The following is a 19,010-nucleotide window of genomic DNA, read 5'->3' on the forward strand; positions in this document are numbered from 1 at the left end:
TGGGTCCTCCAGCCTGTGACGCACTGGCACAGTCCACCTGCTGGCACCTGTAGCTTTACCAAGACACAAGCTCGGACGTTCTTCTCAAGTGGGCCTATCCAGGACCCCAGAAATAATGGTCCTCAGGCGTCAAATCCCACCGCCTGTGACAAAGGGCTTGAGCCCTAGGGGGCAGAGGGGAACCGCAGAGGCCGGGCGGGGCACCCCGAGAGGGAGGGCAATACTCCTAGAGGGGGCGGGCCGGGCCGGTGACGCACTTCCGGTCGCGCCGCGGACCGTGCTGCGCAGGTGAGTGCGGACTCGTTGCGGTTCGCGGTGTCCTGGCGGTCAGCACGCAGGGTCCCTCGCAGCCAGCCTCGCGGCCCACCACGTCTCGGTGCCCACAGCGGTGACGCTTGAGTGGCAACTACCGTCAGGCCCACAGAGCTTAGCAGGTGGCGGATCGGGGAAGCTGTGTCACTTCACAGAGGGTGACTGCGTGAGGGGGCGAAGCGGCTCGAGGTGACATCGCAAGTCCATTGACCCGCTGTGGTCCTGCAGGTGCTTCAGGTGTGTACAGCTTGTCCTGAGCTCCAGACGGGGTGAGGGGCGCGGGGCACCGCAGGGCCACCTCTCAGCTACTGGGGACAGACGGCTTGAGGCCTGGTCTGCTGCATTGATGTCAGGCCCCACACATTCACACATGATTACGACACAGCATGAGTACAGACAGAATGTTTTAGGATTGATATTTCATACCCCGTAGAAGACAGTACGACATTTGGAATGCATGTAGGTCTCTTTGGTTATAGCCTTACCGAAGTCAAAACACTATTTTGACAAGAAGGGAGCTGGGAGGGACAGACAGACACAGAGAAAAAGTTTTAAGAGAAACAAAAGTAACAAATGCTTACCTATGAGCAGCCAGTTAAGAAAGAATCTGGTCCTTACTGCCGCATCCATTAGTATATCCCTTCTTCATCTGATGTCAAGACTCCCATCCTCAGAGGGATGTTTTGAACGTTGTGTTAATCACAGCCTATTTTTAAGTGTATCCATATGCACTGATACATAAACAGTTTAACCTTTCTGTGTTGTTTTTGAGCATCTTCATGTACTAGGTTAATTTCTAAGGAGTGTATATGCCAGCTGGGTCATATACAGCTCTAAAAACAATATGGGAACTTGTATTTTCAGTGGACGGTTAGGTTGTTTTCAGGCTGATTATGTACCAAAAATAGTACTGATGATTAATGTTTTGTCTCCTATACATGAGAATATTCAAAGGAATACATTTTTTAAGTTTTTAAAAATTCATTGAGAGTTTCATACAAATATAGAATGCATTTGATTCATTTCACCCTTCTCCTGGGCACCCCCTTGCCAGACATTTTTAAAATTAGATGTGAGTATTGCATTTTTCAAACACCTTTGGCATCGAGGTGGACTATAAGTTGACTTGCTGTCTTCAAATTGAATTACATATTCTTCATTGTTGAATATGTTTTTTTAAATACCAAAGGATATTTTAAAGAAAAGATAGGTATTAATCCCATACACAAAACAAAGCAAAGCAAAACTCTTAAAAAAAAAAAAACAAACTCTGTAAAGAATAATAGATCAGGGCATTTAAACATACAGTAACGAACCCAGAGCTTATTAGTAGCAGAGTGTGAGCAGCACCAATATATTTTAAAGTTATTACATCAGAGACAAGTCAGAGTTACTGAGCTCTAAAATAGAAATTAAAATGTAGAACATGAGAACCTCTGAGCATTCTTGGTCGAGCATTCTGAGCCAGAGGGAAATTTGTGGCCAGATAGTTTTTGATTACCAGATAGGACAATGAAAATAGCTGAAAAACTCCTGTAATTTGAAGAGGTAGAAAAATGTAAAATCCTTTTGTAGTCTAGGTTTTTCCAGCCATAGAACATAGGACAAAGAGTTTTGTTTTGTTTGTTTGTTTGGTTTTTTTTGGGGGGGGGAATTTAACTGTGAAAATAGTCACTTGGACAGAATGAAGGACAAAGATAGCAAAATAGAAAAAAATACATAGACAAATTAAATATAACTGTTCAGTTGAGCAAAGAATGATTTGACACCACAACAATTTGTGAGAGTGGGGATGCCATGGGGCTGGATATTTATAGACAGGAGAAGGCATGTGCCTTACTGAAGAGTAATCCCAGTTGGTTTGTGCCTGGTAAGTGCCTTATTTGAACCTAGTTTGATCAAGTTGGCCACTCTGATTGGCTAAGACTCGGTTCTGAAGTTAGGTCTTGAATTTTGTTTGTTTACTGAGACAGGTTGCAATTCTCTACAGGTGAGGGCTCAGGTGTGTGAGTAGGAAAGCTTTCTTAGGCTAATTTAGTTTGCTTTAATAAAGTACTTACAAGGTTGCCTTACCAGGTTTGGCCCTCAACAAGTTCTGTCTTGCAGGGTCTCTGAGGAGCCTTGGAATCTCAAAGATGTCCTTCTAGGGTTAATGGGAAAAGCACTTACCTATCAAATTCTGCCCCCTGATGGTCAAGGGTGGCCTCACAGATGCTTTTGTGCCTGCAGTCTGCCGCAGCGGGCATCTCACTCAGAATATGGGAGAAGCCGGACTGCAGGAATGAGGTATATATGGTATAAGTCCTTGGGAAGGTTGGTTACAGCTTTGTAAATCTGGTCTCTGCCTAGGAGAACTGCAGAAAGCCTCCACTTGGCCTGTCTGTGATCCAAAAGTGGCTAGTTCAGGTTGAGAACTGAATGGCAGACTGATACCTCACTTTTGGCCCAGCTTTCTCAAGGTTAGCTTAGGCCATGGAAGCCAGTGAGCCTGCTGAGACCTCCACAAAAACCAGAGGGTTCATTTGTTTGTGTGCATTCCCCCACTCCCACCCCATCCCCCATGGTTGAGACAGGATTCCTGAATGGCTCAAGGTAGCCTTGAACTTTGAATTCAGGACTTGGCCTCCTGAATGCTGGGGTTATAAGTATGCATTACTATGACTGGGACTCATGAAGATCCTTCTATTGAGCTGTGGTCTTTTGCAGCCCAGGCCTCAAATTCTGATCCTCCTGCCCCAGCTCCCAGGTACTGGGATTATGGGTAAGCACCGTCACTCCTGGCAAGCCTGAGAATTCTTGTCACCAAGAATGAGGGAACTGACAGGAGGTAGGGGAGCAGCTGCCACTGTCCATGTGGTGTCTTCCTGCAGCCTGACTCTCAGATCTGTGACGAGGCTGCCGCCTCGCAGGCCTTTTCTTACAGTGTAATTGCAGATAACACGCAGTTGCAGAAAGAGGAATGAGCTAGGTTTGATAATGTTATCTCTCGAACTGAATCCTCCATTCCTGGCCTGTTATTCTTGAAGCTCGGCCTAAGTTTTAGAAATATTTTTATGTGATGCTTGTAAGAATTGAATTGCCACACCACACACAGGCTTCTTGGCAGCCAACGTCAGAACAGAACATCAGCCTCCTGGGAAGAATACTAGGCACTTGAACCAGTGAGGGGGTCACTCGTCTTCTGTGGCAGCTCCTGTTCTGTCTGGAAACCAGCTGCCTGTGCCTCAGATCGAAACTGTGCTCCTGATTGGGGTGCTTTGCCTCATACCCCACCCCCACCCTCTGTTTCTCCTCAGCTCCAGTCTTTCCTTGAGAGGGAGACCAGGTGATGACAGCCATGATCCCATCGGTTTGGCCCCAGGTGAGCTGTTGGTCCCTCATCCCTTCTGTGCAGTTCAGATTGAGAGCTGGTGAGACTTGGAAGGAAAAGCGCTTCTACCTGCCGGATGGATCTCGTGAGAAAGGTGGGCACACAGGTGGCAGAGACTCGGGCAGTGACAAGTGAAGGTGGCAGGACAGTGAACTCAGCAGACGGAGTCACACGAGGGTCTGTATGGCTCTGCACTTGAGCACCCTAGCAGAGGGCTTCTGGAAAGATGTTGCCATGGAAACCACCCATGTGGTACTTTGAGGAGCTGCAGAGTTTGGGATAATTGATAGCTGGGGTGGGAAAAGAAGAGACTGCGGAGTAGTAGGAAGGAAGCTCTGCCTCTGGCTAGGAGGGATGAGGGGCTGTGGTAGGAAGTGGGAGCAAGCAAGGGAAAGGCAGCAGACCTGCGAGTCCTTGGTTGGGGGTCTCTGGGGAATCGGGTGGCAGATGAGTTAGATGTCCCTCGGGAGGATGAGGGACACGTGTTTTACCATATGAGGATTGGGGAGTGGAGCTGGGGGCTGAGGTAAACCATAGAGGGGCTAAGACCTGGCAGGGATACAGTGGGAACTGCAGATGCTTCCAACCGTGTGTCAGTGAGGGAGCAGCCCGTCTAAGGCAGGGTTGTGCAGTAGAATTTGCTCATGGGAATTCTTTTTCTTTCAGCCCAGTGTGAAAATGACATGCGGTTTCTCTGCTGTAAGAGAAGGAGGATATTCCATAGTTTACTTTCCCGGTGTCTTTTTTCTCCACTTTCTCTTGTTATTAACTTTGTGATCTTCACACGCCCCCTCCCCAAGCCCTTACTTTGCCCTCTACCCCTCACTTAGGGCCTGAGCCATGGAATTGGCCCTAGGGCAGCAAGAACCTGTTGTTTCAGAAGTCGGTGACCTTTGAGGATGTGGCTGTGTACTTCACGCAGACGGAGTGGGATGGTCTGTCCCCTGAACAGAGAGCATTGTACAGGGATGTCATGCTGGAGAATTATAGGAACTTGGCCTCTGTGGGTAAGGCTTCTCCCCCTGGACTCAGACTCTGCCATTTTGTGTTTCTTAGCTCCTGTCTTCCTAAGAAGTGATGGTGGGGATGTGGTAATCCTTTATGCATGGGCTTTTTCTAATCTCCTTACGGAGATTGCCGGAAGAGCAAATCTCAAGCTGTTTGGGGCCAACATAGAACTTTGCTAAGACCCAGGCATGCTTCTGATCAACCCTGAGAAGCTGCTGTGTATCGGATATGGCTTGAAAATTAGGAACCTGCTGTCCTCCAGAGGTGCCTTCAGACTGCCCCACCTCACTATCAAGGCTTTTTAAGAATTTCAGTGAGCTCTGGGTATTTCAGGGTAAGATCAAGATGTGGTATCCCTTTTGGGCAGACTCTGGCTTTCTCCGCATGTGTTCCCTGGCCCACATTCGGACCCTTCTTATCCCTGTCCACTTCCTTTCTGGGGATCTAACCTTCTTCCCTCATGGCTGAGGCAATCTCAGGAGAAGTTAGGAATGTACATGTGGGAGAATTTTCATTCTCTTCTGTTTCCTTTTCCCAAATCAGGATTTCCACTTCTCAAACCTGCTGTGATCTCACAGCTAGAGGAAGGAGAGGATCTGGAAAGCCTGTCTCAGCTGGCCACTGGAACAGACTCCCAGGGCCTCTGGACTGGTAAGGGAGGCCCACTGCCCAACAACATACGTGTGTGCCGCATTTCCACATTACAGCGATGCGTGTTCCCAGATGCCGAATTCTGTCTCCAACCCCATCATTCTCAAACAAGACTATGGATTTCGTGATTTGGGGGGTGGAAGTCCTTAACGTTTTTGAGCATTGCCACTAAAAGTGGAGGATATAGCTTTAACAACCTTTTTACACAGGGGCAGAAATACCTAAAGCTACAGGCTTTGCTGTGCTATGATGCCATGTGTTTTTGTGAGGAACTGCAGGTCAGTTATTTGAGGTCTCAGTGTCCAGTGAATTAATCTCTGAAACCGTGGTAACAATGAAGGGAAACAGTGGTGCCACTCTGGGCACAAGGCCAGCGTGATAACCTACATCAGGGGTCTAGCTTAGTTAGATTATCATTGTGCATACATAAACGTGCCCCTATTCCACACATCTTGAGTGTTATGTACATTCAATGATGTGTACGTGATTACTTGCAATACTTAGAGGTGCAGACTGTCAGTAGGTCTTGGGCCAGCCAAGTGTCTGCGCTTGCATTCATACTGTAAGGCCCTTAATCAGTTCAGTTCTCATTCTGTACGCCACAGCTAATCTCATTTGTTGGCAAAAAATGAGACAGGCTGTGGGTAGCAGAAGGAGGTGGGCGCATAAGGACTGTGGTAGCAGGAGAACTCTACAGAACAAAACAAAAGGCCTTTTTCATAGCTCAACCCGTGGTTTCTATGAACTCTTACTTGTAGGACCTTAGATCCTTTATGAAAGAGAAGCTGGAAAATAAGATTTGGGTGGGCAGCTCAGTACTTCAAGAAGTTAAATGGAAGGCATGTTAGTAAAGACGAAGTGGACACTGATATTAACGTGTGCTATACCATAGGGTTTGGAAGGTTGCTAATAAAAATTGGTAAAAGAGTCGTCGTTGATCTCCGTGACACATACAAATGTAAATCAATCTGAAAAATATCTATCCCTAGAAACTAAAGAGAAACGATTCCTACTAATGCAAGAAGGTGCGGGGTGCAGCATAGTGGAAGAGTGTTTCCTTAGAATGCATGAGGGCCTGGGTTGATCTTTACTGTGAAAGGCTGTGCTGGTGAGAGAATACTCACCTGTCAGAGACCCAGTACAGTCAAATGTTATCGAGGTAGCAAGACAGACAGGACTGGTGGAGGGAGGTAAATTGGTAGCCTTTCTACAAGAAAAGTTGCTGCCTGGTAACCTGCATACCAGCTTCTATAGCTGAGGATGCATAAGTAATGAGGCTCTTCTCAGAGATGCCTTGATGCACTTGAGCACCAAGTCAGTGGAAACAATCTGTTTTCTGTATAATGAGAATGGCTAAGTTCAGGTACTCCTGCGGGCTGGAAGAGTATTTAGAGATTAAGCTATTTTTGCAGTCTTTAAAAAATATTAGAAAATGTTTATCACTAAAGGAAGGAAAAAATCTAGTTTTGAAAAAGTAAAAAGAAAAAGGTGTTTAAAAGATTAGCATATGTTCATTTCAGGCACCCGGTAGCTCACGTTTTGGAAAGGAGAACTGAATTGCTAAGTTTCTGGTAACTGTGGATGTCTTCTGAACTGTTGGAACAGAGCATAGCTTGAGTGGTTTATAAACAACATAGTCTGCATCTTTCATATGCCTTAGTTTGGGCTGCTATAACAGTACCTTGGATGGCTTTTAAGAACATAAATTTATTCTTCCAGTTTTGGAGGTTGGAAGTCCAAGGTGAAGGTGCAGATGGACTGAGTGCTCGACCAGGACCTGTTTGCAGATGAATAGACAGCTATTTGTCCTCTTGCTAAGCCCTCATAAGGAGAAGGGGAAAGAACTTTACCAGATCTCTTAACACATTAAGTTCATCATAAGCATTCTGCCAGAGTTCTCCCTCCTAATAGTGAGTGGTGGGGATGGACAGCAACAAACGTTGGATCTAGAGCAACATTATTTTTAACTTTGAAAAGGCTCATGTTGTTTTAAATCCTTTCTAGAGGAGCCCAGGTTACTTATGTTGTTGAGAATAATTTTAGTGAAGTAGTAAGGCACGTTCCTTTTTTTTTTCTTTTTATTTGTTCTTATACAATACATCCCAATTGTAGCTTCCCCTTCCTCCACTCCTCCCAGCTCCTCCCCCAGATCCACTGTTCCCTTGTTCCTCTTCAGAAGAGAGCAGGCCTCCCAGTGATAGTGAGTGAACATGGTGTAGCAAGATGCACTAACAGTAAACACAAACCCTCACATCAAGGCTGGATGAGGCAACCCAGTAGGAGGAAAAGGGTCCTAAGAGCAAGCAATAGAATTAGAGACCCCTATTCCCACTGTTAGGAGTCCCACAAAATCCCCAAGCTAAAAGACCATAGCATGTATGCAGAGGACCCAGTGCAGACCCATGCAGGCTCTGTGATTGCCACTTTAGTCTCTGAGCCCCTAGGAGCCATGCTTAGTTGATTCTGTGGGCTGTGTTCTTCTGGTGTCCCCACCATTCTGGTTCCTATAATCCTCCCTCTTTTGCTGGGTCCCCCAACCCCCAGCTCTGCCTAATATTTGGCTATGGGTCTCTGCATCTGCCAGAGTAAGCCTCTGTGATGCCAATGGGGCTAGGCAACACCTATGAGTATAGCAGAATATTATTAGAAATTACTTCGTTGACTTTTTTTTTTTCCTCAGTCATGTTTGGTTCTACCCTAAGTCTCTGAGCCATCCAACTTCCAGTTCCTGGCCATCCTGGAACTGTAGTGTTGGGTATGGGCTCCGTTTTGAGGCTTGGGCCTCAACTTAGACCAGTCATTGGTTGGCCACTCCCACAACTCTGAGCCACCACTGCCCCAGTACATCTTACAGGCAGGATAGGTGTGGGTTGAAGGTTTTGTGGCTGGATTGGTGTCCCCGTCCCTCCGCTGGAAACCTTTTCTGGTTACAGATGGTGGAAGGGCATGTTTTATGTGGTCAGGAGGAAATGAGAGATGGAAAAATAAAGGATGCTTTTGGGGGAGGGATTTGAGAAGTGGAGAGGTCAGGTCTGTAAAATTATGATTATAAAAGAATGTTTAGAGATGATCAGTTTTTAGGATCGATGGAAATAAATTTTGTACAACAGTTATTTTAGAGGAGATAGGAAGAGGTGTGGTCGGGTGGGCTTTAACAGAGCTTTTCAAGAAGGCTGAAGTTGGGGCTGGGGATTTAGCTCAGTGGTAGAGCGCTTACCTAGGAAGCGCAAGGCCCTGGGTTCGGTCCCCAGCTCCGAAAAAAAGAACCAAAAAAAAAAAAAAAAAAAAAAAAAGAAGGCTGAAGTTAAGCTCTAGGGAAACAAGCCCAGTTCTTCTGTTTCCTCTGCTGATGTCTGTCAGACCCAGGCCTGCAGCATGTCCTTAGACCCTCTACCTTTCCTTTGTTAATCATTTCCTGCTTTTATAAGGAGCTGGATCCCTCAGGACAACCAAGAGGGAACTGTAGAGTGTAGGAAAGTGTGAGATAATGGGAAAGACTGATCTGATGGACAAGACCATGAGTTTTCTTCCCCACTGCCACATTTGTTTAACCTTTGTTACTGCTGTTACCTTGCAGGGCCCTTGCCCTGCGAGAGTATGAATGGGGGTCGGTGGGGTGAGGTGGTCTCATAGCTGTTCTTACTCAGAAGTTTTCTGACACAGATATACATGTTCTTGTCCACTCTTCTCATTCTTCACAGTTGGAATCTCCTTTGGTTTCTATTTCTTATTTTTTTTTTTTTTACTTTAAAGTATATCTTGGTCATCTTCTCATGGTCTACATACCTGGATCTATTTCCTTTCTTTACCAATGACAATTACACCTTATGGATGAACCTTTGGTTATTTGACCTAGCCTAGTGATTTATAGAGCCTTTTAGAGCATGGCATGTTGACATACACATGTAATTCTACCCCTTATGAAGTAGGTACAGGAGAATCAGTAGTTCAAAGCCAGCCTAGGCAACATATTGAGACTATATGTAAAAAATAGCTTTCTAATTATTATATTCTCTTCCAACATGATTATATGACATATTTTATTATTTTTTACTTCTTTTGGTAGAATGTACTGCTATCCAGACTGGCATTAATTTGACAAAAGACGTGTATGAAGAGAAAAAGAATACATTATTTGAACTTCAGAAGGACTTTTCTCAGGAAACACACTTTTCAAAAACTTATATTGTTGGCCAACAGCAGGAAACGCAGTCAGCAGGAAGTGAGAGGGAGAGTGTCAGCGCCTCCAATGGAAGAGCTAAGACAAGCCCCGTGGAAGGGCATTTACCTAGTCCCATGCCACACTTGTCTCAGGACCATGCCAGCTCTGCTGGAGAGCAGTACTCTGACACCAAACTTACTAAGAATGAGAAAATTACTGCACAGGAAACACCTTTGAAACACAAAGAATTAGCAGAGGCTTCTCAGGGTAGCTCTCAAGTTAATCAGCTTCCAGAAAGCTGTGATGTGGAGAAGCCCTATCAGTGTACAGAATGTGGCAAAGCCTTCAGTGTTAAAGCCAAGTTTGTTTGGCATCAAAGACTTCATAATGGAGAGAAACCTTTCAAATGTGTGGAGTGTGGGAAATGCTTTAGCTACAGTTCACACTATATCACACATCAGACAATCCACAGTGGAGAAAAGCCGTACCAGTGTAAGGTGTGTGGCAAAGCCTTCAGTGTTAACGGAAGTCTCGTTAGACATCAGAGGATACACACAGGAGAGAAGCCCTATCAGTGCAAGGAGTGTGGGACTGGCTTCGGTTGTAGTTCTGCATACATTACTCACCAGAGAACCCACACTGGGGAGAAACCTTACGAGTGCAGTGACTGTGGGAAAGCTTTCAATGTTAACGCCAAATTGATTCAGCATCAAAGAATCCATACTGGAGAGAAGCCTTATGAATGTGATGTGTGCGGAAAGGGCTTCAGGTGCAGCACCCAGCTTAGGCAGCATCAGAGTATACACACTGGAGAGAAGCCGCATCGCTGTAGTGAGTGTGGGAAAGGCTTCACTAAAAATGCAAAGCTCATTCAACACCAAAGAGTGCACACGGGTGAGAAACCCTATGCGTGCAGTGACTGTGGAAAGACTTTTAGTGCCAAAGGGAAGTTAATCCAGCACCAGAGAATCCACACAGGTGAGAGACCTTATGAATGTAGTGAGTGTGGGAAATCCTTTAGGTGTAACTCCCAGCTTCGGCAGCATCTGAGAATCCATACTGGGGAGAAGCCATATAAATGCAATGAGTGTGGAAAGGCCTTCAACGTTAATGCAAAGCTAATGCAGCACCGGAGAACTCACACTGGGGAGAAGCCGTTTGAATGCAATGAATGTGGGAAGTGCTTTACATCTAAAAGGAACCTGCTTGATCACCAGCGAACCCATACTGGAGAGAAGCCATATCAGTGTAAGGAGTGTGGGAAAGCTTTCAGTATCAATGCGAAGTTAACTAGACATCAGCAAATACACACCAGGGAGAAACCTTTCAAGTGTATGGAATGTGAGAAAGCATTCAGCTGTAGTTCTGACTATATTGTGCATCAGAGAATCCATACTGGAGAGAAACCCTTTCAGTGCAGCGAGTGTGGTAAAGCCTTCCATGTCAATGCTCATTTAATTAGACACCAGAGAAGCCATACTGGGGAAAAGCCTTTCCGATGCATGGAGTGTGGCAAGGGCTTCAGCCTTAGTTCTGATTGTATTATACATCAGACTGTCCATACTTGGAAGAAACCCTATGTATGTAACATATGTGGGAAAACTTTCAGGTTTAGCTTCCAACTTAGTCAGCACCAAGATGTTCACAATGAAGACAAATCCTAATGAAGACAAAAACAAAACTAAACAAGCAAGCAAAACCCTAAAACCAGACCTATGTTTAATAAGAAGGGGATCATGGCTCATCAATTATTACTTGGAGGAAAACCATTAGAAGGAAATGAATATGGCAGTCTTCACTCGAAAACAATTTTTCTCTTATTTTTAATCAAGATGAGCAGCTGGAAAGATATCTAAAATACTTTTTTTTAATGAATTTTTGTTTTGTGTTTCAAGATAGCGTTTCTCTGTGCAGCTCTGGCTATCCTGGAACTCGCTGTGTAGACTGGTCAGGCCTCCAACTGAGATTCACCAGCCTCTGCCTCCCGAGTACTGGTGTTAAAGGTGCGCCTCAGCACTGCCCAAATAATAACTTGATTTATCCAGTATTAGTCAGGGAATATAATGAAGGGAAACATCCTATTCCCAGCAGCCTGAATCTACTTATCCACTTGATTTATCCAGTAACCAGTCAGGAAATATAATGAAGGGAAACATCCTATTCCCAGCAGCACCATAAAAAGTAGATTTTCTAGGAAAATTTTCTGGGGCTGAAGAAAATTAAGGATTCTCAACTGAGGGAGACTAAAGAAAACAAATACAAGAAGGAGGAGAGAAATTAATGTATTTCTGCTTCGTTTTGACAACAAGAATGCATTACACATCCTTTAAAATGGGGGAAAGTAAACATTAAAAAATTGTTAGAAGAAGCCTTTAAAAACATCAGATCCAAAATAGAGATGAACACTAAAGAGAGTGTTGGCAAATGACCACTCTAAACCCGTGTGTTTTGTTGTAAATACTTCCAAATAAGTTTGAGTTGTAAAGCACAGACACACACACACACACACACACACTCAAATGGAATGACCTTTGTAAAATTTGTGATATAGTGTAATATCTAGTACTCAGATTTTAACAAAAGATAAAAATCAACAGTGACATTAACAGTGCTTTCGGATCACCAGTGTTCTAAAGAAGTGTCCCTTCTCAGTACCCCAAGGGGTAGAAATTAGTGAAGACTTGCATGTCACATTGAGTATATGATATGCATTACCCCTCCCCCAATACTCTGCAGCCCTCAGTGATTGTAGGTGCTATATTTGCTACAGATGCCTGCCATACAAGCACAAATTATATTAACAAAATAGCATGTTAGAGTTCCTATTTTGTAGTGACTGAACTCAGCAAACATGACTATGCCCTGAAGAAAGGTATCTGCATTGACTTCGATGCTTTGTGATAATTGGGCTCCATGAAAATGTTGGAATTCTTAAGATACTTTTTGAAATCTCTTTCCCCCTTTTAAAACAAAAACCAAAACAAAACACTGTAAGCCATTAATAAGATCACTTGAGCTGCCAAAAAGCTGACAATCAGCAGTTATTTCTCTGTTGTCAACTGGTAATGGGTAAGAAAGGAAAAGGTTTCCTACTTAACAACACCTCTAGTACCAAACATTCAGGTTTCCACACCAATTTAGTTGTTTGCAGACACCAACTGGATGTCCTCCAATTTCTATCAATTTTGCCATAATAAACATCCTACTGGTGAAGTGGGCTCAGTCTGAGAAGACTGCCAGTCTCCTCCCCCTATATTCAGACACTAATGATGAGTCCTACATTACTGATTTGGTTACAAATTGAACCCTCTGGGTTCAGTAATTTTCTATGGTAACTCATCAAACTTAAAGAGACAATTTAAAGTTACCATTTACTCTAAATTATATCGTGAATGTCACAGGAGCAGCCAGATGAAGAGATGAACAAGATCCAAAGGGTTCCCCATGTGAAGGTGTGTTTGTCCCCAGAGTCGAGTGCTTCACCTGTTGAGCCTTGCTGTTTAGTGTTTGTATGAAGATTACAGTGCGTGCCCATGACTGATGAAGGCCTTGGCTGTTAGATAGGTTTCCCCTTCCAGAAGTCAGCAGGGGTTGTTAAAAGTTCCAACTCTCTTAGCACATAGTTGGCTCCTTTGACAACTAGCCCCAATCCTGGAGCTAGCAAGGAGTCTAGCGACAAGTCGCTTTAGCATAAACAGATGACGGCAAGAGACCTTAGGAGTAACAAAAGGTTTTAGGTTTTCTTTGTGTGTGTGGTGCTGGAAACTGGAGAGAGACCAAACATGCTTAAGTCACAGGCAAAAACCCATTTACTTGGTTCAAATCCCCTTAAGTCTGGGGAATTTTGGGTTTGTTTGTCTTTAGTTCAGTAGTAAATAGGATAAAATGAAAACCCAGCTCTGGGGAAGCCATTAGCTCTAGGAGCAAAGATGAACCCTGGGCAGTGTAGACTATTAGTGCTTTTCCATATAGCAGTTCTTTCCAAAATGTCTTCATTTAAGAGTTGTGTAATGGCTAGTGACATGGCTCACAGGTAAAGGCTAAACTCGACCCAAGTTTCAATCTCTAGAGCCCACATGATGGGAAGGACAGATTGACACACAGTTGTCCTCTGGCCTCTGTGCATGCATGAAAATAATAATGTCATTTAAAAAAAACCTAAAATACCTATACTGAAATTAAGCATATTGATCATCTTGAAGTGTGCAATTCGTCTATTCAAATAAATCTAATAATCTGCTGAATTGCTGAGACTTGCTTTCTATAATGAGACTATATGCTATCATGATCATTTTTATTTTGAGACTACAGTTAGCCTGAGGAAGTACCTGGGTTTAAATATCGGAGGGTTGGGGTTGGGGAATCAAGTTCTAGTGTGATAGTTGCTCCTTAATCTAGACATAGGGTTATAAGAAAATAAAGGTGACATTCAAAATAGACTGAGGTGAAATGGTTTGGCTTATTTTTTATGTTTTTAGGTACAAATGCAGATCTGACTTCACTGAGCTGAGATAGAATATAGCCTAGCAGGTTTTGGGTACTCAGGAACAGTTCTTTATAGGGAAGAGAGCAGTGGGAAAAGCAATACCCAGATGTCTATGATCTTGGATTTTTAATGAGGAAGCTTAGCCCTAGCATTTCTTGTTCACACAGCACAAGAAGCATGAACTTTATAAAATTACCCTGGGGAAGAACTGACAGTCTATGCAACATCTACTGTGCAGGTTGCATATGTCTCAGACAAAGTCTATGTTGGCAGTGATGTAGAAAGAAAAGCCACGTTAATAAGTATACTAGGACACCTGCCATGTTTGTATAGCACGAAGTGAGGGCAGACAGCATTCCTAACACATTCCCTTGTTTGGGTGTGGATCTTTCCAAAGGAATTCATATTACATTCTTAGTTACTGTTCTATTGCTGTGAAGTGACACCATAAGCAAGGCAACTCATATTATTTACTCTCTTTAGCATTTAATTGAGGGCTTAATTACAGTTTTAGATGGTTAGTTATGGTGGGGAATGTGGCAGCATATAGGCAGGCATGGTGCTAGACAAGTAACTGAGAGCTTTGTGTCCTGATTGAGACACTGGGCCTGGAATGGGCTTCTGAAACCTCAAAGCTCCCACTCCTTGCAGTGTCACACTTCCTCCAACAAGGTCACATCTAATCTTTCTCACATGGTTCACCCAACTGGAGACTAAGCATGCATATATGGGGGTCTTTTCATTCAAATGACTAAACCCGATGTTAAGAAATTGTGTGGCCTGTGTCATTGGTAGCTTACTTAAACAGAGTAGGGAGGTCAGGAGCAAAACAGCCTGGTGCTACAAATTTGGACAATGAGCAGAATGTGCAGTCACTGGAGTGGAGCAGGTGTGTGAATCCACATGTGACCCCTGCCTGGGGTCGGGGTGTACCAAATACTACTGTGAAGAGTTCCAGAGACTCTAGGAGTGTCTCGAGGATTTCTCTTCCTGCCAGCTACTGGAGAAACCTGAGGGTCTTGAGAAATGTCCCTTGTGCCTTGCTGGACAGGCATCTGGACAGGATAGAGTCTAAGTTCCCTTGGCCTCTTATGGCCCAGAGCCCAGCTTAGGAGAGGAAACCCAATCTGTTTCTTAGCCACATTGCTTTCAGACAGAGAACTTCAGACCCCATCCCCTACCCCCAGACAATTCTTTATGTCACCCCCAACAATTTCTCTACAATATTGAATATCCCAGCTCTAAGCCTTGTCCATGGTCCCTAGTCAAGACTCTCTCTTCTGCCCCAGCCCTGTTTGATTATCTACCACATATCTTGACCCCAGGCTCAAGCCAGATGGTAGCTTCCCCCCACTCATACAGCAACCAAAGAATCTCCCCTCTGGAGGAGCCATAGTTCATCATTGTTACACTGACCCCGGATGAGTTGTCCGTTCTTTGGGAGGCCACTAATAGTTCATGACTGGCCTCTAACAGAATCACCTGGATTCTCCAATGTGGACTGGACAAATAGGGGCTGTGGGAGGATCATCTGTCCCCAGCACTGAGGGCCTTCCCTGGATTCCTGGCCCTGTGACTTATTTGGATGTTGCTTTGCTCTCTTGCGTCCCAGGGCCTCTTCTGCACCATGTCCAAATAGGTGAGAGCTAGAGGATATGTTCTAAATGAGTCCCCAGCCACTGGGATCCCAGCACAACTCAGGCAATTTACCAGTCTTTATATGTCCCCACTAAGGACGGTATGGGGCTGTAGCAGAAAAGTTGTAAGGGAGTCAATCCAAGGAAAGGTAATAAAGATACCTCCTAGCACACAGGAAACAATACCTTTTACATCCCATAGTGTGATTTGAGCCCTGTCTGATGGTGGCAAAGATAGGAACTGCATTGGTTTCTTATTTGTAAGATAATTTCTCAGAACCACTGTTAGCATCTTTTTAATTCTGGAGTAGGCACGTAGACAAATATTCTGACAGAAGCAAGGAGTAGGGGCGATTCAGCAGAAAGACATGGTTGTAGGAGCATAAACACCAGTAAACACCATTACTCAGCTGTAAGGGAAGATCAAAGGCTGTTCTAGATAGCAGGTTGGTGGTTGTCACCAGGGGCTGCCATCATGTAGGCATTGTCTAAACTGGGCAGACTATGTGGAACCACTCTCCATGTTAGCTTCAAGTGTGTAGGACTGTGAAAAGATTGAGTTCCAACTGGTTCTAGACAGTTGTAGAATTTATCCCCCAAGAGAGTCAGAGGACAATTAGGGAAAAACTTAAAAAAAAACCCACAAAAGCATTGTTTGACCTATATCTTAACTTTTGGACATCTAATTTCTTTGTACACAGCTGAGGTTAGAGAAGTGTCTCCCTGTCTTCAGGCTCTCATTTTAACATGTGCAAAATGGGGTGGTGGTAGGATCTACTTCCCAAGTGTGGAGTGAAGACCGATTATCTGTTATGCCAGTTGTGCATGCACACAGATGTGTATGTACACACACATACGTGTGCACTCGTGCAAAGTCAAGCATCCAAGTCTCTCCTAATGATATAGAGGTGTGCATACAAACTCTGCCATCGACAATGTCCTCCTCAGATCCCTCTCCCACAGACTCTCAGAGGCATACATTAATGCACCCATAAAACACATCATAGCCCCAAAGCAAGCCTATTCTGCTCTTAGAACTTCAGTCATCAGTATTGGCCAGGAGTACAGCACTGAGCACTTCAAAGAAGCCATCCTTGTAAGCTGGTGACATGTGTAGGACCTCAGTGGACCCCAGAGATCCTATTGCATAAATTGACCCTTTCCTGGGGCTTCTGGGAGCTAAGCATAGATAGAGGTAAGTCTTACCCCCTCTTGGAGAGAGAAAGGAGAAAAACCCATTCCTTCTCTTGGCTACATGTGGTGCTGTCTAAGTAGTTTCAAACCATAATGTACGGGACCCAGAGAAGTCCCTAGCCATTGGGTCCAAGTCCCTAGTTTACTTATAGAGAAACTGAGGTGCAGGGATGTATGGGACATGCTCTTGTCACACAGCAAATCAATGGCTCACTTGTCTGTAATGCCAGGCAGGGAAGAAGTCAGATTTTGCAAGAAGCTCCTTAAACAGGAAGGTCAACAAGTCAAAGTACATTTAGGAAGTCCCTAAAACTGAGCAGATTCACTAGGCCTCTTCTGCCAGAGAAAGCAATAATAGCCGAGAGTCCCCTTTAGATAGAAGGAAACTGAGCTGCAAAGAAGGTTCTGAGACCAGACTAGTTGTCTGGAAGAAGCAGAACTAAGTTGTCTGGAAGAGGCTAAGAACAACAGAGGTACCTGGAAAGGACACTTTAACCTGCCTGCAGTTGTACACTGTGCCCCAAGGTTCCCAGCTTTATGAGCTGTGATGGATACTGGTGTGTGCTTTGGTGATGCAGCTGTCTCTGAGTTATTTCTGCTCCTGTAAGTAACTCTTCACCCATATTTCTGTAACTAACCCCAATAAAACTCACTGGCTCACCAGGTTGAACTTTGGTGGTATTCATACTTTGGGTTACCTTGGGCCCCCTATCTGGTGTGTGCTTCATCTCCTCAGGTAACTGTGGGACAATTGTGACTGGGGATTGGAGAGAAGCAGGTCAGGAGCAAGAGTAAGGTCAAGGCATGTCCAAAGCCTGAGAATCTCATCTTGAGGAATAAGGATCACGCTGTCCTTGTTCTGGGCCTACACACCCTGGGGCATGTAGCCCTATGACCCCCCCCCCCCCTTCACAACTGTTGAGGTAGTCACGTAGCCCTGATGGCCAAATTACAGGTTTGACTTCCTCTCTCCCTACAACAACTTTTCCAGCATCACCTGGAATCCTATTCATGCAAAGGAAGAATTCTCAGCACCCAGCACAAGTCAATAATGTACACTCACCTCAAAAACTCCTACCCACTCCACAAGGTTTATATAGCTACTATCAGCCCTGAATAAAGAGTACGGTAACACTGAAAACCTCTTGGAGACGGCTTCTTTCTCCTCCCATCTCCCCCAACCTCCTGCAAACCCACTCACCCGAGCAAACTTTGTTCCTTTCTCTTGGGCCTGGTGTTAGACAGTGTCTGAACACCCCAAAGGCAGAAGCAGAGCTGAGTCCACAGGAAACATTCTGCCTCACAACAGATGGTCAGGGTCTGTTCCACCCGTCTTAGCCCACAGTAAGCTGTTGCTGTCTGGGATGCTCTACTTCCTGTTCCCTCAATGAAGATGTAGTATTGAGGCACAAGTCCAAGGGCATTGAAATCAGAAGGTCTAATGTTCCAGATCTGTCACCAGTGGGAACTTGTGTAAACGCTGGCTCAGAGTCTTGGCGAAGATGAGGAAGTGGCTGATCCAGGGCCTCTGGAAGGCTGTGTTTTGGCAGTCAGTGGTGTTTTCTCCGTCTCTGTAGGACTGTTACCGTCCAGGACTTGTCTCTCTGCTCAGACCCCAAAGACCCGCAGGCGAAGAAAGCTATTTGACACCTGCCAAACCTCAAGCCTTTAAGCCTCATCCCCAGACAGAGTAACCCAGGCACCGCTGCCCAAGCCTTGTGCCTTAGAGTGACAGAGGAGGAGCCTCAGCCCCAAAGACTATTTTTTTCTACACTGTAACATTTCTCACCTGGAGCTCTAGGCCCAGATGGGCACCGGTTACAATCTTTTTCCTTCAGTCTGGATCGGTACATCTGTCTCAGGAGTGGAGGGTACCCTCCAAAACCCGTCGCGTACCCTCAGAAAACACCTGGGCATACCTGAGTCTGAGAGGGGTTTCTGAGAAGACTCTCTTCGGCCTCTCTGCCTCGGAAATCCCGGCACCCTCCAGACCACTTTCCCACTTTTGTCTGTTGTTGTCCTGCCTGACCAGGAACTGAGGAGCATTCCGTTCTATTCCAGAATGCCTGCCAGCCCCTTCCGCTTAGTCAAGAATCGGACAACCGGAGATGAGCTGATCTTGGCCTTTTCAGGGATAAGCACGCAGCCATAGGGTTGGGCAAGGTCCCAGTTTCCTTTAGTTCCACACAC

The 19,010-nt window shown here is 45.0% G+C and overlaps 1 protein-coding gene and 1 long non-coding RNA gene across 11 annotated transcripts; one reads left to right on the forward strand and one right to left on the reverse strand.

Annotated features, from left to right (window-relative positions):
- Positions 1 to 258: 258 nt before the first annotated feature.
- On the forward strand, positions 259 to 13,747 carry Zfp612 (zinc finger protein 612). 10 transcript variants are annotated; one of them, XM_063278056.1, is made up of 6 exons: positions 259 to 549; positions 2,406 to 2,598; positions 3,609 to 3,776; positions 4,563 to 4,689; positions 5,234 to 5,341; positions 9,408 to 13,747. In XM_063278056.1, the coding sequence occupies exons 3-6, from the start codon at positions 3,759 to 3,761 to the stop codon at positions 11,165 to 11,167; spliced, it is 2,013 nt and encodes a 670-aa protein (XP_063134126.1). In that variant the 5' UTR covers positions 259 to 549; positions 2,406 to 2,598; positions 3,609 to 3,758; the 3' UTR covers positions 11,168 to 13,747. The 10 variants fall into 10 exon arrangements, with proteins under 10 accessions (XP_063134126.1, XP_038953682.1, XP_063134125.1 ...); XM_039097754.2 differs by having other exon boundaries at positions 3,609 to 3,673; XM_063278055.1 differs by having other exon boundaries at positions 2,419 to 2,598.
- A 2,159-nt stretch (positions 13,748 to 15,906) lies between these two features.
- On the reverse strand, positions 15,907 to 18,744 carry LOC120098624 (uncharacterized). The gene is made up of 3 exons (XR_005497020.2): positions 18,610 to 18,744; positions 18,022 to 18,424; positions 15,907 to 16,036 (listed from the first exon to the last, which is right to left on the reverse strand). It is a non-coding gene; the product is annotated as an uncharacterized LOC120098624 (long non-coding RNA).
- Positions 18,745 to 19,010: the final 266 nt, after the last annotated feature.

Source organism: Rattus norvegicus, chromosome 19 (genome assembly GCF_036323735.1).
Source record: "Rattus norvegicus strain BN/NHsdMcwi chromosome 19, GRCr8, whole genome shotgun sequence".
Lineage (NCBI taxonomy): Eukaryota > Metazoa > Chordata > Mammalia > Rodentia > Muridae > Rattus > Rattus norvegicus.

Coding starts and splice junctions, on each gene's coding strand:
- Zfp612 (XM_039097754.2), top strand. CDS start 3,641: ATGACAGCCATGATCCCATCGGTTTGGCCCCAG. Junction 4,690..5,233: donor TAGGAACTTGGCCTCTGTGG/GTAAGGCTTCTC, acceptor TTCCCAAATCAG/GATTTCCACTTCTCAAACCT. Junction 5,342..9,407: donor CTCCCAGGGCCTCTGGACTG/GTAAGGGAGGCC, acceptor TTCTTTTGGTAG/AATGTACTGCTATCCAGACT.